Source organism: Pseudoliparis swirei, chromosome 7 (genome assembly GCF_029220125.1).
Source record: "Pseudoliparis swirei isolate HS2019 ecotype Mariana Trench chromosome 7, NWPU_hadal_v1, whole genome shotgun sequence".
NCBI classification, from domain to species: domain Eukaryota; kingdom Metazoa; phylum Chordata; class Actinopteri; order Perciformes; family Liparidae; genus Pseudoliparis; species Pseudoliparis swirei.
Genome location: NC_079394.1, coordinates 6,317,694 through 6,345,445, shown reverse-complemented (window position 1 = coordinate 6,345,445; position 27,752 = coordinate 6,317,694). Strand labels below are relative to the sequence as shown.

General features: G+C 40.7%; 2 protein-coding genes across 12 annotated transcripts in view; one reads left to right on the top strand and one right to left on the bottom strand.

The window, feature by feature from the left end:
- trpm6 (transient receptor potential cation channel, subfamily M, member 6) overlaps positions 1-27,752 on the top strand; it is a 141,798-nt gene that overhangs the window by 15,259 nt on the left and 98,787 nt on the right. For 6 of the 10 annotated variants that reach the window (XM_056418975.1, XM_056418974.1, XM_056418976.1 and 3 more), the window contains one exon: positions 527-1,462. In XM_056418975.1, the coding sequence (XP_056274950.1) occupies positions 527-609 (83 nt within the window). In that variant the 3' untranslated portion in view covers positions 610-1,462. Of the gene's footprint in view, positions 1-526; positions 1,463-27,752 lie in introns of those variants that run through there. The other 4 variants (XR_008832286.1, XR_008832287.1, XR_008832285.1 and 1 more) reach the window with 1 other exon arrangement.
- rorb (RAR-related orphan receptor B) lies at positions 1,092-26,815 on the bottom strand. Of its 2 annotated transcripts, none has more exons than XM_056418985.1 (10): positions 26,516-26,815; positions 8,694-8,779; positions 8,440-8,581; positions 7,787-8,218; positions 7,260-7,381; positions 6,754-6,886; positions 6,530-6,637; positions 6,236-6,346; positions 5,851-5,963; positions 1,092-5,665 (listed from the first exon to the last, which is right to left on the bottom strand). In XM_056418985.1, exons 1-10 carry the CDS (start codon positions 26,520-26,522, stop codon positions 5,501-5,503), a joined length of 1,419 nt encoding a protein of 472 aa, XP_056274960.1. In that variant the 5' UTR covers positions 26,523-26,815; the 3' UTR covers positions 1,092-5,500. The 2 variants fall into 2 exon arrangements, with proteins under 2 accessions (XP_056274960.1, XP_056274959.1); XM_056418984.1 differs by lacking the exon at positions 26,516-26,815 and adding an exon at positions 9,326-10,132.

Sequence of the window (27,752 nt, the reverse complement as noted above, 5' to 3'; positions counted from 1 at the left end):
TGGCTCTGAGATAAATCCACAACAACTTCAAATGAAGACAACACACACCAACAGCCAGCTAATTAAGTCGCGAGTGTTCGCATATTCTGATAACAACAGTTGTGTTTGAGGCATGGGGGTGGGCCCTGCTTTGTGCGTTGTGCTCCACGGCCTTTGATTACATATTAATCATGTCTTTGTGTTGGAGAAGTGCTGCTGAGACATTAGCTTTGATTAGCTATTAATTAACGTCTCTGGGTAGGCACGATACCGGCATCTAGAGGATCGCTGCTCGGAAAGAAACTGCTCAAAAACAAACAAGCACACAAACACAAACATTCAGAGACAGTTGTTTTGATATTTCAAAGGTGCGTTGTGTTTGCTCCTCTTCTTCTTGTGTTCTCTCCAAGATTTCTCCAACAAATCAAACCAAATTATTCATGTTGGATGCGTGGACTTTCTCCCAGGCCTGTCAGTATTCTCTTTCTTGTGGTAATGACTGTGTTATTGGAGCAACATGTCGCTTACGGATGTTTCTGTTGTTCAGATTTAAGAAAGAGTCCGGACAGCTGCGAGGAAGAGCCGACATGGGGGAAAGAAGAACAAGAGGGCGATGAACCCAGGATGTGATCTTTGACCCAGGAAGTAGGGAAAGAACCACAAATGCACTTTTACCGACACATTTGCAGAGACATGTCTGCTGTAACACGCAGACAAACACATGCGTCAGCCCTGATTCCTTTGCCGGGGAATAAGGAAGAGAGAAGAGTCAGATTTTATAAATGTAATTTGAACAAGGGATTCAATATCTTAAGTAAATGCTGTTGGGAGGAGGGAATTATTCTTATGAGATCAATAAGCTTGTTTGAATCATGAGAGGAAATACAGTAACAACATATTGTTTTTTCAAGACATCACAAAAGTCTAAATTACAATTTTCTGTACTTTGTCTATAAAAGTTTTTGATATTGAGGGAATGTCAATTACTGTTATTACCGTGCACTTATACATGATGGATTAATTTATCAGGGATAAAATTGTTTCATGTTTCGAAAATAAAAAGTTAAAATCTAAAAAATATATGTGTGAGAAAGAAAAACAAGACAGAAATGCACCCATAAAATTTCTTTTATTTTTTTTTCTTCCCACAACAAAATGTCTACAAAAGCGATAAAATATAGAATTTAACAAAAATCACTTCGGACCTTCACATTGTAGATACATCTCAAAGGAGGACTCGGTAAGGGCCCTGCATAGCTCTGAACTTCAACCCATGCTGATCTATTCAATGCGGTGGTTTGTGGCTCCTTAATGCAAATGCACACGCTTTCATTTTCATGTGAAAATAAAATCTACAGAAGAGCTGATGGTTTTATAGTTGAGTCAGAGTTCAGAGCCCAGCAGAATCCCCTTTCTCCAAATGAAAAAAGCATAAAATGTAAAAGCTGTTTGTCAGTGTAATCAAATACACATTTTCCTCAGAGTCCTCTTTTTTTGATTGGTTTCTCAAGTAAACGCACACAGTAAAGCTTCTACGCCTCACTCTGCCAGTCCTTGCTCTCCTCACTAGCTATGGCACTTTGAAAAACAGCAAAAAAAGGTCTCATTTTATTGTATTTTTAGCTTTGTTAGTCCTGTGTAAAAGAGGTTCCGCAGCCCAACCACCTTTCAGGTTTCGGTTACAGATTGCTACATTTAGTTTTATTTGCTCTTGCTGGGACGCAAAGACATTCTAAACAATAAATTAACAATTTTTCAACACTACTCCAATTGCACGCATGTGTAATGCATTAAGAAAGTATACAAAGCATTGGTTGAGCAAACATTTCATTCTCTCTCTCTCTCACGCTCTCTTTCTCTCACAGACACACAGACACACTTACACAGGTTTTCTCAGGAAAAGGAGGAGGTTTGGGTTGGAGTGTATTTGACTAAGTGTCGGAAATGCATTTCAAACCACGTGTATTAAAAATGTCTGCGCAGATTGTTCCGAGTCACCACGTAGGATGACGTCTAGTGTTATTGTGCGCTCTATGATGTCATTCTCTGTTGATGGAGCGGTAAAGGCGCATGATGAGTTCAGCCCCTCACACTGAACAGGCTACTCCATAACATTCAGAATAGATACCCCACATCGCTCCCCCCGCTGCAGGTTAAGGGTCTCTGATCCGGTGCAATAAGGCCAGTTCACTAACTGGTCTTACTATCTCACACATTCAAAGGTTGAGAGAAAAAAAAGTCAAATTGAACAACACATTTTAAATTGGTTGTGTATAAATAAGAGCATTTTATTAAAAAATTCTTCCAGCTTGTGAAAGGAATTTGCTGTGAACTGACTGAATTGATGTGAAATTTGCCCTCAACCCACGTGGGCCCACCTTGCAGATAACCCTTCCCTCCCAAGAAACTCACAATATCATGAGAAGAAAAAAAACACAAATAAGCCCCAAATGTTTCATTGCAATGAAACGTCATGCAAATAGAATGGAACAACAATAGGCTAATAGTAATAGAAGAATAGTAGTCATAATAACAACAATAATAGTAAATAGTAATAAAAGAAAAAATAATCTTACAATGCAAATATGACAGTAGTAAATGCCTCCAGTTCTTATTGCTTCCAGTGTTGCGTTGCCACTCGTTCTCGCCAGCACATCCCCTCTCATAACCCTTTCCCATCCCTCGGATTCACAGTCTAACAAGGTAAAATAATAGCATCACACACAAAAACTTCATATTCAGAGTTGGAATTCACTGTCCCAGGGGTGTTGTGATGGCGCTTGATTCATAGCTTACCAGTGGACTTTCCTCGCTGTCCCAAAAGCAGCAAAATAAGCAGTAAACACACATGTATAGTCGTGACAAAAGCACACCGACATACACTAAATATATATTTTCTTTTTCTTCATGTGCTACGTAACAATGCTTGTCATATAGTCTGGGCTCTAAAGAGATTTGGACAGTGAATTCATGCTCTATACACACATACACACACTTATCAAAGCCTTGTCTGGGCAGATTTCTTTACCAGCATACCTTGGCGGCGTATGCCAATTTCATCCTAAAAAGTTATCCTTTTTAATTACATTTCTTTTGTAAATTTGCAAAAATATTAAACCCTCTTTTAATGCAAAGTCAGAAAAAGAGCTTTTCCCTGAGAGATGCTGTGTAGTGCATCGAGCCTTAATGAGCAAGTGATTGTCTTAAAGAGTCACTGGCCTCTGATCTGGGGTCGGGTCAGGGGTCGGGTCAGGGGTCAAAGGTAGGATCCTGTGAATGGATCAGATAGATGTGACCAGATCACTAATCTTTAACATTGAAACTCGTCTTCCATGCGGCCAATATAGTTTTGTTCACCATCTGGAAAAAACATGTAAGGATACAAATGGTACTGTTCAAATATTTTAATGTTAATGAATGTGTAACTAGTCTGAATGTGTCTGTGCTCTGTGAGCAAGTTGGAGATTTGGCCGCTGTGCAATGAACCTTAACAGACAACCTAACACAGATCTTCACTTTTTAGTGCTTAAATAACTCATTAATAAGTCCACTAATTATAGTGATTAAGTTCGAGGTAACAGTCTAAGTGCCGTCTTAGATCAGCAACATTTTCATTTTGTCGTGTTTTTTTTTGTGTTGTGCTATTATGGTGTAGTGGGTCACTATTTTGGTAAATAGCTCATTTTAAAGGAAGCTCTTTCGTAGACTGAATGCAGAATTGCAACCAGACTGTGATAAGAACATCCTGGGAAGGTATAACTGTTGAGTTGAAGCAGGGTGACTTTACACAGTGGTCAAATGCTAATCAACATAACATTAATGTAGAAAAGAAAAATGTAAATCTGTAAGTGCTAATGATCATGGAGCGACTAACAAAAAAAGCAAAAAAGTGATTGTCTATCACAGCTTCCTGTGTGAATTGTCAATGTAATATTGCAGCTTTAAGTGTTAAAGATCATTGGAGGCAAATCAGTTTCTCTTCACATCTTTCAGTCAGTGCGCTGTGCTATTTCTTAACCTCAGATCATATGTGTCACATTGGAAACAATGCAGCGTCTGTACTGGAATGAGATGATTGTTCGACATAATAAATGATCAAGATTCAAATATAGTGCATTCTAGTTAAAACTGCTACCCTGTTCCGAACAGCTGAACATAGGAAGAGGAGGAAAGGGGAGAAGTACGATCAGAAAGGCAGTGTAAAAGTTATTGCTCTTTAGAGAAAAGGGTCCTTCATATTCACAGCCTGGAGGGATTGACATCCATGGACTGAATTGTGCAAATTGTGATGGGAGGGTTGAGGGCGTACAGCACTCAAACAGGTTTATGAAGATTGGAAAGCTGTGAGTTAAATTCAAGCTTGATTTTGTCGTCTTTTTTTGTGGAATTTTTATCCTCCACTTCTTCATTTGTGATTTCTATCCTCATGTGTCTGCTGAAATCTCATGTCAAGGCCCTAATAAGAAATAAAGGGCAGGGTGAGGGGAATTCGGGAAGAGGAGGGGTTTATTGTGAGGTCCTAGTTTCTGATTGGTTGTTTCTGGTTGATTGTTCGAAAGCAGTCCAGTATTTAATTGGATATCATTATTGCAGCGAGAAGAAAATGATTGATAAAATGACAAATCTGCCAGATTATTTTTCTTGGAAAATAGAATATTTATGTATATATCTTCACCTTGAAAAGTAGTAGCCATTTTTTTTTTGTATATCCTTCATATGCTATATTTACATTTCTCATTAGAAGAATGCAGTACCTTCTTTACATATGAACAAAATCCAGACAAGGCTTCTATATATCCACAAAAGCCGAATCGACTGGTTTTACCCAATATTCTTTTACAAGTCTGAACTTTACAAATTATGTACACACAAATCTATCAAATAAAACAAAAACACATAGACACGGTAAAGTCAGCCACAGTGGACTGCTGTATATTTAAATTAGGACTAACTTATTTTAACAGAACAAGAAGTAATACTGGAATCCGCTCTGCACTAGAAGAATATCTACAATAGCTTTTCTAAATCCACACTTCCCTTCCCCATTCATCTTCTTCAACTTCACAATTTCTTCATGTGGAAAAAAAAAGGGAAAAAAAGTTCCAAAGTTAAAACAAATTAACTTACCCATTTCTTTTTAAAGATTGACAGCTTAAATTGTTTCTAGTTGTTTTAAAGTCTGTACATTTCTGGTCAGTCAGTTCAGTTCAGAAGACAGGAGGAAGCCCCACGTATGTTGTGGCTCGGGGCGAGTTTCATTTCTATATACATTCTTCAGACTATCGGTGAACAGGATGGGGTAAGTGCTTGACATTCCTAGTATTGTTGGCGGTAACTGTAAGTTTATGGCAGATGATTCCTCACCCTCCAGCCTGAAATGAGGCTCGGCGAGTGCAGGAATATGTGGTTGCCACGTTGATGACATAGTTGACATGGCTGGTGTCGTCTCGTCAGACGGAGCTGTCTTGTTATTTTCTTGGTCCTCTGCTGATGCCGGGTGTTGCATTGGGACCACAGGCAGTCACTTGGGCGTGGCCATGGCAGAGTTGGGGTCGGGGTTGAAGAGTTCTTTGTAGAGCGGAGGGAAGAGGACGTTGACTGTTTCTGGGTGTAGCTGCTGGAAAGCCTGGAGTTCCTCGGTGTGGAGGGTGCACAGGGCGGACAGCGTTGGGATTCGGCTGATCAGCTATCGGAGAAAGAAAACATCATTTGAGGCGGATAAACTACAGACAAGGAAAAGGTTAGAAGCAAATGTACATTTAGTTTTTTCCACATTGCTCCAAGTCTCCTTGAGGCGAGAGGATCTGTTGACTGTTTGATGTGAGGCCAGTGCCTTGACGTGATTTATTTCACTAAAAAGGCGTGGCCTACCTTCGCCAGTGCGTCTTCGTCCATGTGGTTCTTCTGCATAATGTGCTGCAGAGCAAAGTAGATCTTCTCCTGCAGCTTCTGCACTTTCCGAGGCTCCATCAGCCACGGTCGATCTAAGTAGGAAAAAGGAAGTGTTTATTTTTGTGTTCACAATTTTGAGTTGACATGATGATTGTATAGCTCTTGATATAATTGATATGGCTCAGATGTGATTGTACAACATTGTAGCACTTCATGTATTTGATTACACCATCTGTGATTATGATGACAAATGTACAAATAATACATGTTTTGCATTTTGCTTCGTGACTTGCTTTCCTGGTCGCACAGAGGTTCATGCAGGTTGCTTCCTGTATTATAATAATATTAGGGGATGTGCACTGACCTGTGGAAATTAGTACAGCTGCTGAGAACAGAGCGATCTCCTCCTCTGTCAGCTGCAGTGAACACAAACTCTTGGCAAAGTCAAACACTGCACTCACTAAGTCGTCACAACCTTGGAGGGAAACATGGAGAAGAGGACAGAGAAGGGCAGACAAAAAAAGAGATGTGACATCAATGATGAGCAAAAATACCTCACAGGGTAGAGGATTTTTTTTCATTTTCTTTTTTGGGCATTTTCGACCAGCCCTTTCCCCCTCATTTATACCAATGTCATGCACAGGTAATAATGCCTTACCTAGAGCTTTGAACATCTGCATGCCTCCGTACTTCCCTTCAAAGAGCACAGTGTTGTTGAGAGGGTTGAAGGCCCTGCACATCCGCACCAAGACGACCTCCAAACAACCTGATGAACCACGGAGACAGATTGTGACGATTGGCTCAAGGGCACATTGAACGACATTGTCTGATCTTTAACAAAGAGATGTCCCTGACCAGTGGGTGTTAGTCCAATCAACTCACCTGATTTGAGCAGGAGGATCTGGTCGTTCTGACACAGTTCCATGAAGCCTGAGATGCGCTTGGCAAACTCCACCACGTACTGGATTGCATGGGTGATCTGGATGGCACACTGCTGCCACAACACGTCCCGAGGCTAGAACCAAACAGACCCGGTTTAGAAGTGGGTATGCCGTAGCGATGTGCTCACAGTATGTTCATGGCAGCGAATTAACTTGCCACCCTTCTCGCACGCATTGCTCATTACTAGGACTTGTTTTTACCAAAGTATGTGACATCTTGGCAAAATGTTGTCTTCAAGACACTTAGTCTAGCAGGAACTACCTGTTTTGCAATTGTGTACTTTGCCAGATAGATTCAGACGTGTAGTTGAAAGGCCTAGTTTGAAGAAAGGTGTGGTCTAAGCACGGGCGCCAGATGTGTTATGGTGGGTTTCATTTCCATGTGAACAGAAGGGGAAAAGGACAGCCGGACAGTTATTAGAATTAGTCCTGAAAATAAAATCTCACCTTGCTCTGGTACATCTTGACCTCTTCATAGGTGTGTGTCTGCCAGGCTAAATGCTGCAGCTCCTCTGTCGTGTACTGACATGTTTCCAAGTGGGACTTGATGATATTCTGGGCAATACGGTCTGGAAGAGAGGATTTTTTGTTTATTTATTTCTGTACATTATGTTCATTCATTTATGTGCAGTTATTACTGTACTGTAACTATGATCTCTATGTGGAAGATTTAGGGGGAAATAAATGAGACATTTTTTATTGCTACCCATTTTCTGCTTAATTTACCATTAACTTGTGTTCCTTTGTGTTAAATCCTTAATTGTAATGTAGTCTTAAAGTATTCTACATACAGTAATGTTACACCTTGTCATCTGGCTGTATACGCCTATCTGATCTCCTTTTCTGCCCTTCGCTTAGCACTCTGACTCAGGCTCTCTACCAGAAGGGCTTTGTTGCATGGTTTTTCCATGTGGATAATTGAAGTAGATATTAAATTGATTTTAAATAGAGCAAAAATATAAAGCAGTCTTTACCCAGCTCTCCCATGCTGACGTTATTGGGTCCCAGCTGATTGTCCTGGTAGCCTCCGTAGCTGAACAGGTTGGGCACTGGCGTCAGGTCGTACACCGGCTCCTGTTTAATGTGCTTAATGCCCGACATGTCCAAACCTGACTGGTCTGGAGATGGCTGGGTGGAATCCATCCCATAGTATCCCCCTTGGACTCCGCCTCCATGACCATGGCTAGCCTTGGGCAGCTCAATGACGTGACCATTGGCATAGGTGCCCCCGATCTCATGATTAAGGGTGGACAGTCCGTTGGTTAGGCTGGACGAGTAAACGCGCGCTAGAGCTTCCGCTTCGCCCGTCTGCTGCTGCTTCTGCTCCAGCAGTCGAGCTTGGTGCTTCTGGACCTCCTCGTATAGGATGTCACGTTGCTTCTTGGACATGCGGCCAAACTTTACAGCTGGAATGTATAAAGGAAACCCTGTCACAACCTTTTAGATTCTTTAGGTGGCATACATAGGTAAGACACTAGTTAATAGCTCATTGTGCAGAACAGTTGGCAACGCTTTAGGTTCAAAAACAGCACATTAAGTGTTGATGTATTTGTTTGTACCACACATATGATAATTCAATGATGAACTGTATAAACACAGATAAAGTGACTGATATACTGGGCCTCACCGTCTCTGGACATTCCGAGGGCGAGACATTTCTGCAGGCGGCAGTGTTGGCAGCGGTTGCGGTTTGTTCTGTCGATGAGGCAGTTCCTCTGGCGCGGGCAGGAGTACGATGCATTGTTTTGCTGACTGCGTCTGAAGAAACCCTGGCCACATGTCAACAAAGAGCATGAATATAGACGTGCAGGTTCCCAGAGAGCACAGCATGCGTTTGGTTGAGTGCACAAACAAACACAACAGCAGTGTATAGAATCTCACCTTGCATCCCTCACACGTAATGACTCCATAGTGGATCCCTGAAGATTTGTCCCCGCAGATTTTGCAAGGTATGATTTCGATTTGGGCTGCAAGGAAAGAGAAGGGACAGAAAAGACATGCGTCACAAAACAAAGTTCTGGACAGGTCATACGAATTTACATCCCAAAATTAGGGGCGACACACGATTTAATTTTTAGAGCTCAGCTGGAGGTCTAACTTGAGGCACATAACCTGGTTGGCTGTCGGACCCGATTGAGGTTTCAATGTGTGTATGTTGTGCGCCACTTCGGCTTCACAAGGCGCAGTGACATCTGGACATTCTGTCTGTCCTTGTATGAGATTTGCTAATGACTGGAACACCGAGGACTGCATACACACGCATACATGACAGGATAGTATTCATTGTGTGTAGGGGATCTTTTGAAGGAGAGACCCCTGCAGATTAGATAGTTGCCCTGAATGAGAAAACGGGTCACATCAATGAAGGACCACACTTGGATGTCAACTCTCTTTTCTCTCTCTATAACAAACACATATGCGTTTAGTTCTCCGACCTTTAAAGTAATGTGTTTAGCTTTATCTACACGTGTACTTCGTTCTTGTAATTACTATTCATTAGCATTGTTACTCACTGTGTATTGGCAGCTCCATGTACAATCACAGCCCAAAGGCACAGAATGTGAACAAAAGGTTTGTCAATGTAACTCGCAGATGCACCTGTTCCTGGTGTCTATGGGCTCATCCATGATGTGTGGAAAGAGAGAGCCACGGTTTCTTAAGAGATATGAGGTGGATGTAGAGGTAGGCAGGTATGTCTGCTGAGATGGCACACCGTCTATAAAGAGATTAGACCGCCTATCTAATCCTAAATTATTTCCCGACGAGCTGGTTCCCTCCTCTGATGAGCATGGGCTAAGCCACAGCTGAAATAGCCATTCACATGTAATCTCCCTACATAGTCCCATCTGCAGGAAATTCTGTACGTTTTGTGAATGTTCTGATGAGTTCAGAAATAGACAAAGTCACCAAGCAGAAGTGAACATACACGTTTTTACAGTTTTACATTGCAATTTTTTTTAACCGATTCCCCTTCAGAACAATGGAAAACGTACACAGTGGAGCTTGAGTTGGTGCTTCAGAGTTTTGTATTTGCAGAGAACGGGTGTGTTTGTTTCCCCGTGTGCCCGAGTGTGTCTTTGTATGTGTGTGTATTTGTAGAAGTTGTATCTGTTTATTTGTGTGCTTTTGAGCCAGTGCAATTGTTTCTGGTTTGAAAGTGTGAAGTGTGTCTCCTACACAGGTACACAGTATGTGGAGGATTGAGTGTACAGTATACAGTATATAATTGGATAATCCTATATGAGGATCAATGTAGACAGTCACTGCTTTCTCTTCACTCTAGCTGCACTTCAGGTTTGACTGCTTCACAATCAAAGTATTATTAAATACCTAACTTCATCCAAAAGTATACTCACAATTAAGACACCAGAGAGTAAGTAAGTAAGAGAGACAACACGGGTTAATAAAAGTTGTCTGTGTATATATATATAGCTTTATTTTGTTTAAAAAAATCAAAAAAATAAAAAATTCAAAATTATTCTGGATTTATTACATTCATTTTTTATTATTTTGTGCATTTTATTTTTTTATTATTGCAAATTCAAACTCCTAACATAAAACTCAAATATATATTGAAAAAAAGAAGTATATTAGAAAAAAAATATACTATTAGGTGAATCATTGTCTAATTGAACACCTGCAAGGGTTGAAACACCCTTTGAGGTTTCCTCAGCTTTTTCAAACTTTTTTTTGTTGGGTAAATTTTTTTAATAAAATTTTAAGGAATTTTTTTTAGAGTTTTATTTTAAGTTTCATAAATCTTAAAAATAATAAAAAAATAAAAGCAAAAGGCTCAGTTGATTTATTGAATCCAGAAAATATGACATTTTTTTTTTTTTTTTAATTACAGAAAAGAAAATAAAAGAATATTCTAATATTCTAATTTTCTGAGACAGTCCTGTATATACATATACACTACCGTTCAAAAGTTTGGGATCACTTAGAAATGACTTTATTTTTCAAAGAAAAGCAGTTTTTTCAATAAAGATAACATTAAATTAATCAGAAATACACTTTCTACATTGTTAATGTGGTAAATGACTATTCTAGGTGGAAACGTCTGGTTTCTAATGAAATATCTCCATAGGTGTATAGAGGCCCATTTCCATCAACTATCACGCCAGTGTTCTAATGGTACATTGTGTTTGCTAATCGCCTTAGAAGACTAATGTCTGATTAGAAAACCCTTGTGCAATTATGTTAGCACAGCTGAAAACAGTTATGCTGGTGATATAAGCTATACAACTGGCCTTCCTTTGAGCTTGAAGTTTGTAGAACAAAATTAATATTTCAAATATTAATCATTATTTCTAACCTTGTCAATGTCTTGACTATATTTTATATTCATTTGATAAATAAAAGTGTGATTTTTCATGGAAGACACGAAATTGTCTGGGTGATCCCAAACTTTTGAACGGTAGTGTATATATTGTAATATATATAGAGATACTGAGTACGTAATCTAACAGCTCCACAAGGTAACTTGCTCATGTCGTCATTCATCTGTCCTCTCCATTCATTCACTTTCTTATCTGCATCCTTATGGCCATCAGGAGGCAGACGAATGTCTCCAAACTACAAACTGACCTCCAGTCTGACGTGACCCTTGACTATGGAGCGTCCTTCAGGCCTACTGCTTTATGCTTCGTTATAGTTATCTTTATAGTGTCATATAAGATGTGAATGGGTCTTCAGACATTTTATTTGTCTCTTGTGAAATTATTATAAATAATTAGATATTATAATGAGATAAATTACCAATGGACTTTATTTCTCCTTTCCTGTATTATTTAGAGTTGTGGCTGTTCATCACATACTTTAGGACACACTCTTTGATTACACTGTTAATCATGAAACAAGTGAATCTCTTTAGGTTTAAATAAAGCTGCTACTTGGATGTCGATATACACTACCGTTCAAAAGTTTGGGGTCACTGAGAAATGTCTTTATTTTTCAAAGAAAAGGACTGTTTTTTCAATAAAGATAACATGAATCAAAAATACACACTATACATTGTTAATGTGGTAAATGACTATTCTAGGTGGAAACGTCTGGTTTCTAATGAAATATCTCCAGAGGTGTATAGAGGTCCATTTCCATCAACTATCACTCCAGTGTTCTAATGGTACATTGTGTTTGCTAATCGCCTTAGAAGACTAATATCTGATTAGAAAACCCTTGTGCAATTATGTTAGCACAGCTGAAAACAGTTATGCTGGTGATATAAGCTATACAACTGGCCTTCCTTTGAGCTTGAAGTTTTGAAGAACAAAATTAATACTTCAAATATTAATCATTATTTCTAACCTTGTCAATATCTTGACTATATTTTCTATTCAATTTTCAATTCATTTGATAAATAAAAGTGAGTTTTCATGGAAGACACAAAATTGTCTGGATGACCCCAAACTTTTGAACGGTAGTGTACATACTTATTGTTTCTGTTGATTTTTAGAAAAAGAGTGTGTGTTTACTGCTTCTCTCCAGTGATTACATTATATCTTGATTGTTTTTACATTTACCCCATGGCATATTGTATTCCATCATAATGCCCAAAGGACCAAGGGCGTGTGGGCATGTGCATTGTTTTAATGTGTGTTTCCGAGAGGGTTTGAGTGAGTGTTTCACTTTTAAAAAAGACACAGAGAAAGATAAAGTATGCGTACATGTCTATGTGTGTTTGTGAATATGTGTGTGTGGGTGTGTTAGCATTGTTGAGTGTATGTTGTGCTCGTTGCCAGCAGGGACTGTCAGGTAGGATATCGAGAGACGGTGATGACAGCATTGCTGTTGCCAGGGTGACCACCCACTCGCTGCAGTCGTCTGGCTGTCACAGCGATGATGTGCTAAGCTGTTACACTCCTAAAGGAAGTGATGTCATCGGCTTGGGGAGCCAAATCATTCTCCCATCAGTGTTCATCCTGCCGCCCTCTCTCAGCAGCGGAGGCTCTGTGAATTGTTTACCAGAGGACTCCCACTTCCATATCCAGTCAACAATACACGCTTGCTGCCTTGTTACACTTTAGCTGTGGATGACGGCAGAATTAAGACGTGTTATCTGTTGGGCGCTTCGAGGAGGCTGTGTTCCCCTTATTTTCAAAGTTAGGATGTTTGATAATAGGTTTTGGGTATTTATTTTCATGGTTTTACAATTCAGAAGCAATCTTACAGCTTCGAAGCTATAGAAAAAGTGAGCTTCTAAAATAGAGTAGCACTTGAGGAGAAAGGTCTCTCATGCATCCATTTCCTAAACTCTCTTGACGGGCATCCATTTTCAAACAAAACGATTGTTTCTTCGTTTTCGCTGTTGGCTCGACGTCTTTCACAGGGTGGCAGAGCCTTCTTTCCAACCGGAGTTGCCGCCGTCTGAGCCGAGTGACTGACGGCGTCCTCGGCAAACGGGAGCACGAGTGTTATCCTGAGGTTATTATGTAAGAGCGGGACGACAACGCTGACGATACCTCAGCTAAGAGGAGGATCAGGCCCGCGCAATCTCTTGAGGGAGAACAAGATTGAGAGAACTAACGAGAGATTAATTTCACAAAGAACAAAGATTGTTGTAGTGTGCACTACATCTATTGCGTTACAGTGAGAGTTTGCGGATGTGCGTGTGTGTGTGTGTGTGTGTGTGTGTAGCTGATTGTGGCCATGAGGGCTGTATTGCGCTGGCACGTGTGTTATGATAATTGTTTTTAATGAAGTGAGGATCTCATGTGTATTTCCTGAGCTGGCCCTCTCTCTAAATATAGTCCTAATTATCTTCATTGCACTGCAGGAAGAAAATCATCAACCTAGCACCAATATTTTAATGATAATCCATCTAAACTGCATAAGGGCACACGTATGAACATTTTAAAGGGCAGCTCTCCCCATTTATAATCACAATGTAACAGCAAATTATTGCCACTAGGTGCTGCTATACATGTTTAGCTTAAGTGGGTTTTGTGTGTATGTGTGTGTGTTTCATGATGGGCAGACTGGCTATGCATGTTTCATTTATTCAGCCTGTGGGGTGGCTCTACAATAGAAACATACCCAGAGCAACACACACACACTCACACACACACACACACACACACACACACTGTCGTGCAGTAACAAAGGAGGTTGGTGCTGTAGTATCACAGCTTATGGAACAGTTGGAATCACTTTCTACCATAACTTTTTCAATGTAAGGCACTTAAGAAAGGCAAGCACAACTCCTACTGCAGTCCCAGGGGTTGAATGTGGGTGGTATCTGCACTTCATTAAATATATGCATAGCTTCTTGCCTGTTAACTCGATATCTTCTGGGAAAATAAAGGAGATCAGCACTTTACTCCCCACCACTTCATGTTAAATCTGAACAACTCTGGTGCTGGTCTTAGATGTCTATATACTGTGAAATATGCAGTCACTGTTCACCATCCATTCCATTTCTGCATTTGTCTCTGAGTGTTCCTCCTCGCTGTAAGTGGCTGTGTGACTGGGAAATCATTTCAGTTTCTGTATTTCATGATCTATTTCCATCTCTCAGCGTAACTCTGTCTTACTTGTCACATATTGAGCTTAGAGAGGAACAAGCGTTTTTTTTTCTCCGCCAATGATGAAAAACACAGAAAACTTTTGTTGGCGTGATCGCTGAGTGGATTAACACACACAGCTGGGAATAGCGTATAGCATTGCTGCTTGGGTTATCTCCCTTGTGTCTTCTGTCATGTTTTCACATCATACTGTTCCATTAAAATCAATGAAACACTGCCACTGCATATGGTTTCAAACGGCCTTGGAGCATGTGCTGTCACACTTTTCTTTTTTTCCCGTCAGTTTTTACTGTCTGAAACATCAACTAAATTATTGAAGAGTGGTGGACTATCTCCTCTCCTTAGGAAAAATAAATTAAATAAAGTGCATTTGGCTCACTTTCATCTGTCTTCTATACTGTATGAGCTCTAATGCACAGAAACGTGTCCAGTATATATCATAAATGTCATTGTTTGTGAACATAATATTTAAATCTGCAAATATCTGGTCATAATTTCGCTGGTTGAAAGAAAATCGACATGATCTCTAAAAAGAAACCTTGCTTTTTCAAAAGTATTTCTTTGGTGCTTTGCCGCCCAAGCCGAGTGCCAAACCGTGTGCACTGGGTATAATGAATTAATCAGTTGCCATTGGCAAAACTGCCAATCATTCTCTGGCTCCTTCCGTCTTTTATTGTCTTTTATATGTCATTAATTTGGACTGTTGGTCGGACAAGTCAACTGACGAGGTCACCTTGGACATTCGGAAAATCGAATTGGAGTTCACCGTTTTCCGTTTTTTTTATCGAGCATTTAATGAATTCACTGAGAAAATAATTGGTAGATTAAATGGTGATGAATTATAAATACATAATTAGTTGTGACTGCAACAGTGAATTTAATGGTAGGGATTATCATCCCTCACTCAAAGATGAGACAGGCCTGTACCGTTTTCTCTTTGTTTGTACAATCTGCTGTTCGGTTACAGTAATAATCATAATACCAAGCAGCGTGCCCATCTCCCCTCCCCCCATCGCCATCCCTCACCACCAAGCATGTCTTTGTCCACTGAGTGATAGAGACAGTCACACTGTTGCTGTATGAGCATACATGCTACCACCCCCAACCTCCGCCTTTACCATCAGTCCATCGTCACCCCCCCCCCCACCCCTCAAACACACACGTTGCCAACACACACACATGTACAAACAGTCAGAAAAACAGTTTCTCGCCCTCCCCCCTTGTCGTATGTCAGAGGCCATGAGCTTGTCCAGCCTGCCATGTGGCACCAAAGCACTCTGGGTAATTGCTCAGATAGCAGGTCTGGGATCAGCTGTGGTTTGCTCATAGAATACTCTGCAGTGGCATGATTGGACGCCACTGAGAGGGAACAGAAGGGGGCCACTGGCTGCCATCCAGTGCATCGATTCACATGCACACATACACGGGCACACACAAACACACACACAAACACACACATACACCCACACACACACACACACAACGTTCACACAGTCTATCACCCAGTGCAGCATGTGTCCTCAGATGGATAAGTCATGAGGCGTGGGAAAAAATCCACAGGGTAAACCCAACCACTGCCTGAACACATATTTATATATATTAGTGCTGTGAAAAATAACGCGTTAACTCAGTTAATCCAATTACAGGTTTAACTAGTTATTTTTTTTAAACGCATTTAACGCACGCGCAGAATGAGCTTCCAATCCGTCTGTTGTTGGTCGTTGGGACGAAAAAAAAGTCACTTGCAAAATGAGCTTCCAATACACCACTTCAATCTGAACTCTGTCCGCTCTCATGCAGACGGTCTGTTCATCGGTAATGATCCTTCCGCAGGTTCACCTCCGGAAACCTTGTTACGACTTTTACTTCCTGTAGATCAGGGTCTCAACACGTCGATCGCGACCTGCCAGTCGATCGCGGCGTAGTGTTGGTAGATCGCATGACATTAAAAAGATTGGCCCGCCCCCTGACATGTTCTCTATAGCACGTCTTTGTTCTTTTATTAAACTAAACGTCTGTTGTTGATCGTATCTCCACAGCAGCATGTCATCTCTGTCTCTTCGCGTTGCGTTAACACTTATCGATCTCCGTCTGGCGCGCCACAGAGCTCCGTGCGCGCGCATCGGGACCGAGCAAAAAAGTCACTTGTCAATCTGTCCACCTTTAGATTGTATCATGGTGGAGTTAATGGTTGACAAACAAGAGAAAATGTTCTGTTTAACCCTCCTGTTACCTTTACATTTACGAACATATTTTACCCTCGGGGTCAATTTGACCCCAGCAATTAAAACCTCCAGAAAATTATTAGAATTAATATTGTTTCCCAAGTTTAAGTGTGAGGTACTTTATGTTTGTTTGTTGACTACCTAAATAGCCCTTTAAATAAATAAAAAAGTTGATATTTCTGATATGTTTGACACAGTGAAAAACAGCCTGGGGTCAAATTGACCCCAAAGAACACCGACATTAAACATTGAATGGGGTCAAATTGACCCGAAAGGTAACAGGAGGGTTAAACATTCTGTTTAGGATGAAGATGTATTAATGTTCCATATGGAAGAAAACTGCTAAATAACTGCTGAGTTGCAGCACCATTGTATAGAAGAATGTATAAATGTATATATCCGTCTTTTGTCATAAATCTCTATGTTCTCACAAAATATACCGAGAATATCGGTAATATGTGATTAATCATGATTAATCCACAAAAACCTGTGATTAACCCGATTAAAAATTTTAATCGTTTCACAGCCCTAATATATATATATATAGGACTGTCTCAGAAAATTAGAATATTGTGATAAAGTTCTTTATTTTCTGTAATGCAATTAAAAAAACAAAAATGTCATGCATTCTGGATTCATTACAAATCAACTGAAATATTGCAAGCCTTTTATTCTTTTAATATTGCTGATTATGGCTTACAGCTTAAGAAAACTCTAAAATCCTATCTCATAAAATTTGAATATTTCCTCAGACCAAGTAAAAAAAAAAGATTTATAACAGCAAAACAAAATCAAACATTTGAAAATGTGTTTCCAGGTGTTTCGAGTTAATTAGACGATTCAAGTGATTTGTTTAATACCCTACTAGTATACTTTTTCATGATATTCTAATATTTAGAAATAGGATATTTGAGTTTTCTTAAGCTGTAAGCCATAATCAGCAATATTAAAAGAATAAAAGGCTTGCAATATTTCAGTTGATTTGTAATGAATCCAGAATGCATGACATTTTTGTTTTTTTAATTGCATTACAGAAAATAAAGAACTTTATCACAATATTCTAATTTTCTGAGACAGTCCTGTATACACACACACAGTCTGCCCATCTGCCTTTTCAGATCTGCCTCTCATGGTCACTGTATACACACACACACACACACATACACACACATACAGGCGTACGCTCACACTCCAACCCCCTGGATGACCTGTAGGACCCTGGCGGCCTTTGACCTTTCCTTAAGGACTGAGAAAGTCCATCAGAGTGGAAGGAACGTGTCCAAGTGTGAGAGGTCTGCATCTGGTCATTACCGTCCTGAAATCAACCATGAGAATGCACACACACTGAGGCACTCTTACTGCACATACGGACAAAACACACACAAAGAGTGCTTTTAGCTCTTTATATATATCTATATATATAGATATATATACCGATTTTTATATTTTTTACTCTCTGTTAAAGGCCGTGGTGTTTATGTTTTGTCCGGATGCAGAGAAGAATATGTTTTCAAACACACACACACACACACTGACTGAGATCCTGTTGTGAGGTGAGAAAATAGTGTTTTGTTGGCCATGTCTTCATCTTCATCCTCCCGTAACCTCTCGCTCCTCCTCCTGTTTTTTTCTCTTGAGCCTAATTGTAGATGACAGTGTGTGTGTGTGTGTGTCCTTGCATGTGTGTGTGTGTGTCTTTGAGGGGGAAGGGAGAGGAAAGGTGGCCATCCCAGTGTAGAAGAGATAGAAAGAGAGGGGAATCCACGGAGAGACAGACAGAACATTTCTTTCAGTTCTCCGATAATGTGTTGAGTAATTTGCCCTCGGTGTCGCTATAGTGACAGTTGGTGGTCAGTCAGGAGTAGGGATGGGTATCGTTTGGGTTTTTTCCGATACCGGTGCTAAACCGGTACTTTTAAAACGATACCGGTGCCTAAACGGTGCCTGAACCGATACTTATTTTTTTTTAACGCACAATGAGGACATTAAAAACCTCTTTGGCCATATTCCCTGTAGAAGCCGTTATCATGGAGCACTGACACACAACGGATATCAGACTGTTAACATACACAATATATGTTCTCCATTATATGATGTGATGTTTTGTCATGTGCAGACGTTATAGGGTTAATCATGTCATTGTGTTGATGGGCAAAGAGAACAACCAATCAGAGGGACTGAAGATGACACGTGACAAATAAAGTTTTGTTTCTGACAGCGAGTTACACTGAAACAAAGTGACGCCCCCGGTCTTTATTCTTCCGTCATTATATTCCCGGTAACACCGGGTATACAGCCGGGACCGCTGGACACCAACACATCTGCTAGCAGACTGTCACGCTCGTAGCTAGCGCTAGCTACGAGCTAACGCTAGCTACGAGCTAGCTTAAGCATGGTTATAATGGCTAATTTATTATTTCTTGGGCTACTTTTATGAATGCAAGACTTGCAATCAACGATACGGTACAAATCTGAGTTCATGCTGCTCGTCATAATCGGTCTCCACGTGTTCAGGGGACCGGTGACGGTCTCCCCATCGCGTCCAGCCTGACGCTGGTGTGCTCCACACGGGTTCACTAGTCACACACGGCGCAGCCTCCGCTGTCAGAGTTAAATATGAGAGGCTATCGCAACCTGCTGACAGGGCGGAGTCACCAGAGAAGTTCACAACAATAGTTTTTTTCAATTTCAATCGGCTCAGGCACCGGAAAGAAGCACCGAAATGTGCGTTGCGTTTCGATCCGGGTAATACCGGTTGTATTGGAACCGGTACCATATTGGCACCGGGTTTCGGTACCCAACCCTAGTCAGGAGCATCAACATGAGTGTATTTCAAAGCTTTAATGACGAGAGCGGCACTAAGCGTGAACAGCTGATTAAATAAAATCACAGAGAGAAATGGAAACAGTCTGTGTGTAAATGTAACAAAAATATTTCCTTTCAAATCTGACTGGATGACGTTGAAATTGTTTGAGAAAGTATATGTGTAATACATGTAATGTAATATATATTCATAATGTTTGGACGTTTATGTGTGCTTTGGTAGAAAGTAAGGAAGTCAACTTTCAAGTACTTTGCTCAAGTAGTTTCATTTTGTGCTAATTATTTCTTTTACTCTCGTACAAGTTAGAGGAAATGTTGTCTCACCTCACCACATTGATCTGAAAACCCCAATTAGTAATAGCTACGGGTTACTTAGCTTGTATAAAAAATATAGATTCAACTTTTTATAAAGCACACCAGTTAAGATTTGATCTTTCTTGACCAAAATATCTTGATATGTATTATGTTTATATTTATACGTTAACGCAGCAATCATATTTGTCATATTCGTACAGATTCTTGCCCCCCTGGTTGTGGATTAATGTCTCCCATGTAGAGCGAAACTCTCCGTTTGAACGAGAACATATCAATGACTTCCTGTCTGACTTTATATGCGTTTAAAAAAAGAAGGTTGGAATGTGTGTGTTTCAGTGCATCTGTTTAAGCAACTGTGTGAGAGCACGCATGCGTGTGAGTCTGTGTGTGTGTCCTCTCTCAGGGATGGCTGCTAATAGCTCGCCTCGGGCAACAATTTAACTCAGTCTAACAAGGTTCTCCCCAAAGTGGCCCCAGGGGCATCTCTCACAGAGGCAAATTGATCACAAAGAATATCACACAGCTCGGCTATGCTTTGCCCGGCCTGCTCTGCTCTTCACCTGCTCTCTCTCTCTCTCTCTCCCTCTATCTCTCCAGCTCTCCAGTGGGATGATTTCACAGAATGCGTTATGAACATTACATTGAGTCGAGAGAGCGAAAGCAGCAGTCTTGGTTTCAGAATCACATTCTCTTTGTGAATGACAGGAGACCTCACATCAACAGCCACAGGACACACACGCACACATACCCACACACACACACACACACACATACCCACACACAAGCTCACGGTTACTCAGGGTTTGGACAGAGAGAGAGAAGATGGACCTAATAAGAGTCTCTTCAATGAGATTACAAGCACTAAAACAGGCTAATCTTTGACATGAAGAAAAGATGCCGCAGTAGGTTAAGTCATATTATAGGCTTATTGTTGCTGGTGCGTGCACCTCCAACACTGAACACCTTCCCAGAGTATACACATTCAGCCACATGGTCATGACATTTAAAAATAGTGGTGTTTTTTTTTTACATCTTCTTCTTTAACTATTGGGAAACAAATGCTGCTTTTTCATGCAAAAGTAGTCCCAGTCAGGGCAATACGGTATTTATAAGTGATCCATGTTGCTCCTAGGAAGGAAGGAAATAAGAAAGACAGCTCTGTTTTAAGCTTCATGACTGCACTCTGAAAGGATAAATCAATGTTTTTTTTAGCTCACGGTTTCTAAATAAATGATCATTTAATATATATGTATAAAGTATAGATGTGAATGTTACACAAACCTACAGTATATGGACTAATCTGCTTTGAGTGTGAGCTCAAGTCTCGTAGTTGGTTTGCAAGTGTGGACTTTGGACACGAATATTATGGGTGCTGCCGTTATTCATTGCTAAGGGTTAGTTTGCAAGTGTACTGTGAGGACAGGGCAGTCTGTATCTTCATGTGTGTGTGTGTGTGTGTGTGTGTGTGTGTGTGTTTTAATGTGCATGCAAGTAAACACAATCGGCAGTTTCATCCACCCTCTACCCTGTTATCCCTGACTTTTGCACGTATACACACACACACTCTTGCTCAAGCACACACATGCACGATTACACTCTTACGTAACTCTTTAGTCCGTCTCTCACTTGCTCTCTCTTTTTTTATCTCACTCATTCACTTTCTCTTGAATATTGCCAGAATTGTATTACTCTTTAATATATGTATATATATTCAACTTGTAGATTGTTCAATTATTTACAATCTTTTAAATGCAGAGCAGTTCAGAAATTGAAATATTTTCAGTCACAAAGAGACTAAAAGGGAAGAGAAAAAAAAGCCATGTCCGTATTACAATTTTCCTGTTTCTAATTTACCGATCCAAAATGCGATTTACCTCTGCATTAATCCAATAGTAGCTGCTCTACATGGTTCTTGAAAACAGAGTTTAGAAGCGCAGGTGACTTTGGACTATCACACATTGCACTCTACTGTATATCTCTGACTGATTGTGAGAAAGCAAAACTCAATTATTGCTCAAGTGTCCTTGATACGAGCATTCTTTTCATAAAAGCTACCCATCCAATAATATCTATGGTCCCTCTGTTCATACATTACTCGCTTTCTGCTCTTGACAAGCGCAGTCACCCTCTTCCCCCGTTTTTTTACTTCAATGCAAATCGAAGGAAAATGTGAATATTGAATATCACTGTGCCTCCATTGAGACATGCCGGCTTCATGGATGAGTAAAACTGACAAAACTGAAGGAGCTGTCAGAGGACTCTATGACTTCAAGGCAGATTTAGAGTTTAGGAGTGGTTCAGTCTGAAATCCCTCCTGGCTAAGATAAAGTGGAGAAACAAACCGAAGCGTGCCGTATAGCCCACGCTGTGTGTGTGTAAAGATTAAAAATAAGAGAGAGAGAATTGACTGAGGAGAAAAAGTGTTCGCCTCGACTCCACCAGACAGCCGCAAAGGGATAAAACCAACACGGAGCGCACGCTGAGCACATGCTAAACAAACACGAGCTATGATAGCGGCTCAGTGGGACCACAGAAGTGCTATTCAGGCCACACACACACACACACACAGCATGGCGCAATGATTTTGGTAGACGGCTTGAAAAAAGGTCAGGAAGACCCACGAGGTGAGGAGTATACTGTGGGCCGAGCAAGACAAGTGAAAAGACGGTGGGAAGTGAGTCCCGAATGTGAGCTTGCGTATCCTGCAGCAGGACTCAGTCAGTCAGTGGCTGTGCTGAGGGATTAACAGTGTGGCCTGCCTGGGCTTGGGGTAATCTCTCCTCTCTTCTTACATAACGCTGTGCCATGAGTCAGCACAAACGCACAATAAACAACACAAACAACAACACCGAGCTCGACAACAGACCGCGCAGACCCAAATAACACTGCGGCCCGGAGATTCACTCTGACCAGGTGCTGACCATGTGCGCAATAAGTGATTTCAAGGCAACAATGGAAAACAGTGATTTGGTGCGCTCTGCGCCAACCTGCCGCTTGTGACTGAGGATGCTGCTGCTGGTTTCCAAATAGGCTCCCTCATCAGTGCAAAGTATGCCAGTTTCTATTCGGTCTAGTTCTTCATTGTTGTTGCTATTTGTGCCAACTTCTGGCAACACAGGTGTTTGATATAGACTCGCCTGTTAGTGATTTTAATCACCTTTCTCTCTTTGTTTTCTCAACCCCCTCCCCCCTTTGTAGCATTTTTAAGCACTATAGAAACATTTTAGTAATGGTTTATTTCTTAATAACAGAAATGCAGTTGTCAGTAGATGTAAGATATTTAAAGTATTTATTAGTAATTGTAAACAATTATAACTTCTCCTATGTTGACCCTTTTTTTTTTTTAACTGCGACTATGTTTTACTATATTGTTATTCATTATCTGTGTATTAACCAGCCTGTTTGTAAGGGTGCCCATCGAGGAGATAAAGTTGTTAAAAAGCACTTATTTAATGTTCATTTGTAAATGCTAAATGAGGGTCTTACAGTACCAATAATCTTATAAACACATTTACTGATTTCATTTATATATTTTAAAAATATCATGCACTATAACAAACACTCATAATAAAACAAGTAGTGAATATCTTTTGAATTTCTGCTTGTGTATCTAAATCTAAAAGTTGTCTACATGTATCCATGCCAGTTATGTGCCACAGATTTATTTATAACAGACTACTTCCGTTGGCTTCAACTCAAAATTGATCCCGGGATGCTTTAGAATCGGACAAATCAATGTTAACACGAGCCTCCAAAGCAAAGCAGGATTGAACTAATTCTATTGGCATGAGGCCGTCAAGCGTAGTATTGCAGCTGTTTGTGCGTGCCTGTATTTTTAGTGCTTTCTGTATTTGTATGAGAGCACATGCCATTTTGCGAGGTAATATGAATGACGTTAAAATTGGAATAACCACTCATGTTGTCACCGTTGCTGTAGATTGTAGCCTAACATTTTTCTGTGCTCTTTTTTTTCGACACTGCTTGCCTTCCTGGTTTCTTGCTCTCTCACAATCTCCCATTTTCTGTCATATCTCTTTCCATGGTAAAGGAGCATGGGAGATTGTGATTGATTGACACATATTGCTAACAGAGGAGATCAAATGGTGTGAAACCTCTTCCCTGTTGCTCCCTCCATCGCTGAACTCTTTGACCTGTCTGAACCGGGTCCATCTGTGTGGGGCATAAGCTCTGAGGTTTATACCAGAAATACAAAGGTTAAAGGGGATACATGGAAGGAAACTAGGAAACGATTGACGTGCAGAATACATAGTCAATTTGTGATGTTACGCAAATATTTATATCCCTCTAAGTGTACATGTGGTTATCTTATCACAGAAAAGGTGCTATGCTTGTATTGATTGTAACTAAATTAAACATTTAGTTGGAAGAAGTTGATGATGTGTTTTATTTCTGAAAGTATATGACTTATAACATTTAAATGCAATGATGAATGAAATTATTATCAATTCAAATCAAATGAAAATCGAGTAGAATCTTTATTTGTTGTCCATTTCATAGATATGGGCCCATTTCTCAAATATAACACTTTACTATCAGAAACCTTTTTGCCACTCAAACAACTATGCCACTGTTACTGATGTAAATTCATTGCGCAACTTCTTTTTTTCTAGAGAAACACTGTTCATCATTTTACCATTGCAAATACAGAAGTAATTACCTTGTTAACAAAATCCTCCACAACCCTGTGCTATATTCGAAAAACACAATAGGCCATTTTCTGAGATTTTGAAAAGGTCCTGATGATATTAATCAGTGTAATTTGGCTATTTCCTGGTCAGGCGATGGGGTGACATCATCTTCGGTCAGGGCTTCAGGAGTTGTGTCTATTGTTAAATGATAATTACCACGGCTCATGAGGGGCCTCTATTTTTTATAACCTTGTGGTTGTGAGCAAATTTCTGTGTAAGGGCAGCCGAGACTCCACACACACACACACACAGACGGGTTAAGAGTGGGGGCCGCACGGCCCACATTGATTTAATTCTATCTGACAAAACCCTTTGGGGCGTGCAGAGGGAGAGAGGAAGATGGAGAGAGAGAGGGAGAAAGAGAGAGAGAGACATGGCGAAAGAGGGGTGAGAGAGACGCTTCAGGGGCCTCTTCTGCCAACCACTGCTATAAAGTGAAAGCAGGAGCTTTCGGTATACCCCCCAAAGCCTCCCATGCACGAGAGTGGTCGCGAGGCCCATTAAAATGTGGTTAAAATACAAGGTGCATGACAGAGGAGTTTGCCATGGGATAAGAGAGAAAAAGAAAGAGAGAGAGGGATGGGAGGTGTTTGGCCTTCTCATGTTTGTTGCCCGAGGTTTGATGACCTGAAGCTGTGATGTCAGGAAGCTTGATGACATTCAAACACAAAAAACATCAGGAAACAGATGGATAGATGGATAGTTTAAGATATATGTTTGAACATTTATTTTTTTGTAAAAACTAGATTCAAATTATGTTAAATCCATTAAATAGTATTTACATTGAATTACTTGTGTGTGTCATTGCATTTAATAATCATCTAAATAATAATGTTAACAGTAATCTGTTAAAAAATATTACTGGCCATAATTACCATTTGATATTATGACTACCACACTAGAGATCTGATACAATATCGCCATTGTCCAGTGTAAAAAGTCAGTCTAAGTGTGTGTTTTATTTTTAAGAAGATGCAAACTATATTCGTTGTTTCCCCTGTTGTTTTCTTAATTGTAGTAAGTCTTTACGTGAAGTTTGTGAACATTTTACCTCTCTTCCTCCTCCAACTTGATGTCACAATACTCTAAGTGTTAATGAGTTTAATTGTTTCAACCTTCAGAGAGCAACAGAGGAGGTTGTTTTAATTACGACATATCAGAGTTCAAGCTCATCCAGTTAAACGAGTGTTGCAACTCTGCGTCAGCGATAATTGCAATAGGCTAAGAGCATTAATAAAAACAAATCCAAACACACTCAGCTGATAATAATCAGGTGCAATATTAAAGCATCCATAAAGCGACTGATGAACTGCCAATACTGATTGAGGAGAAACGAATAAACGCATTTTCCTGATTTAAATGGAATATAAATATAACTGAACGACTTAGTGAGAGTGGAAAGAGTTGTGTTAACATCTGTGTGTGTGCGCGTTTGCAAGAGTGTGCGTGTGTGTGTGTGCGTGTGTGTGTCTGCGTGTGCGCAGGACGACATTGACGTTGAATTTTAACATCCCCGGCTTGGTGCAGAACGTTGCGGAAAGTGGGTTAGTGGAGCGCAAGACAAGTCTCCAATAAAGTTTATCCCCTGAAGATAACGAAATGAAGTTTCTTTGCACAGCCCCGGATCTGACCTGGTGGCACCATGTGCGCCGTTTCTATTGGCGTGGACCGGAGCTCGGGAGCTTAAATGATTGAAGCTTTAATCAAACACCATGCGCCACTTTTAATTTGCAATCACAGACTCCAATAGCGTTGCGCATGAATTTGCAAAACTGTAGGCCTCCCCCCCGCCCCTCCCCCCCTCCCCACACACGCACGCACTTACGCACACACTCGGACCCAAAACACACGCAGATAATCCAAATAATTGTGTATGCATCTCTAGTGAACGGTGCTGAGACATGCAGCCACACGCTGCGCTCGGGTGTGAAAAAGTAACAAAACCGCTTGGCTGCTGAAAACTCCCAGAATAAACTTTTAAGGCCAACAGTGGGATAAACCCTGCCGTGCAATGTGTCTGTGTGTGTGTGCGCGCGTGTGTGTGTTTAGCGGGATGAAGCTTTGGAGGAAATGCCGCGGTGTTCGGAGCAGTGGTGGGATGGTCTTACCTCGCATGGTGTTGGCGTTGCTGGAGCTGGTGCTGAGGCTCGCTTCCCAAAACAGCGGTCATGAAGAAACAAACATAAACACTTGAAAAGGGGAGGGGTGGGGGGATGCGGGGGGAAAGATCCTCGGTTAAAAATAACAACAACAACAACAACGAAAAGAGTGTTGATGATCTGCGTCGACGTCCACGGGCTGCCCTGAGTGGAGGCGTCTCTGCGCTAAAAGCATCCCAGACCGGGGCGCAGGGAGTCGGGCTGAGGTTGCACGGTGCGTCGGTCGTTGCGCTCTGGTAGTGCGGTCGCTTTTCTCATGACATCTACGCTCTCACCTCTACGGGAGGGTTTCACTGTTTTCTGTGGGCTGAGGGAGGAACGAGCGTATAGGAGAGGCTTTACCCGGCGGCCGTGATTGGACTGGAGCACTATCCGCTCCTCCCACTCTCTCCTTCTCAGCCTCCAGCCCGGAGCCTTCAAACACACACACACACACACACACACACACACGCACACACAGAAGCGCGCACAGGCACACGCACACGCACACAGCCTGAGCGCACTCTGCTGCTACAGTAGGGAACACACGCAGCAAAGTTTTAATGTCCCTGTTCACATTTAGTCACATCCATGTAATTTAGACTATTTCCATGCATGCACAGAAACGATCTTTAATCTGGTTTCCCATCCGGGAGGCCACTGAGATCTAACTGCAAAGTGAAGAGATTATGTTTTCCACTTGGTCCCCTTCCTTTATTTGTTTAAATATTTTCATAGAAACACATAGCAGTAAAATAAATTAATAACATGTTTTGGGGACAAAAACTAAACAAAAAATGAACAGACACTATATAGTTTCGAAGACATGCTTTATAAATTGGCATATACATTGAATTGATTGCTTGTGCTTTTCAGATATTAGCGTGATTAAAAAGTGACATAAATTATGAAAAAATGCTGAAAAAGATACTAAATAGGCTGTTAATTCATATAGAAAAATAACTGACATATAATCATGACAGCATTGCAGATATATAGGATTGAGACGGTTTAACATAACTATTAAGCACTGCATCACTCAATCCTTCCTCTGAGAAACACTGAAATAATGACCTGGAAAAATAACAAGTATATGTTACACTATATATATATATATATATATATATATATATATACAACTCAAAATGTATAGTTTACAGGCTATTTTACAGACTGCTGTAAAAAACTGGATGCCTTCTGATGGGAA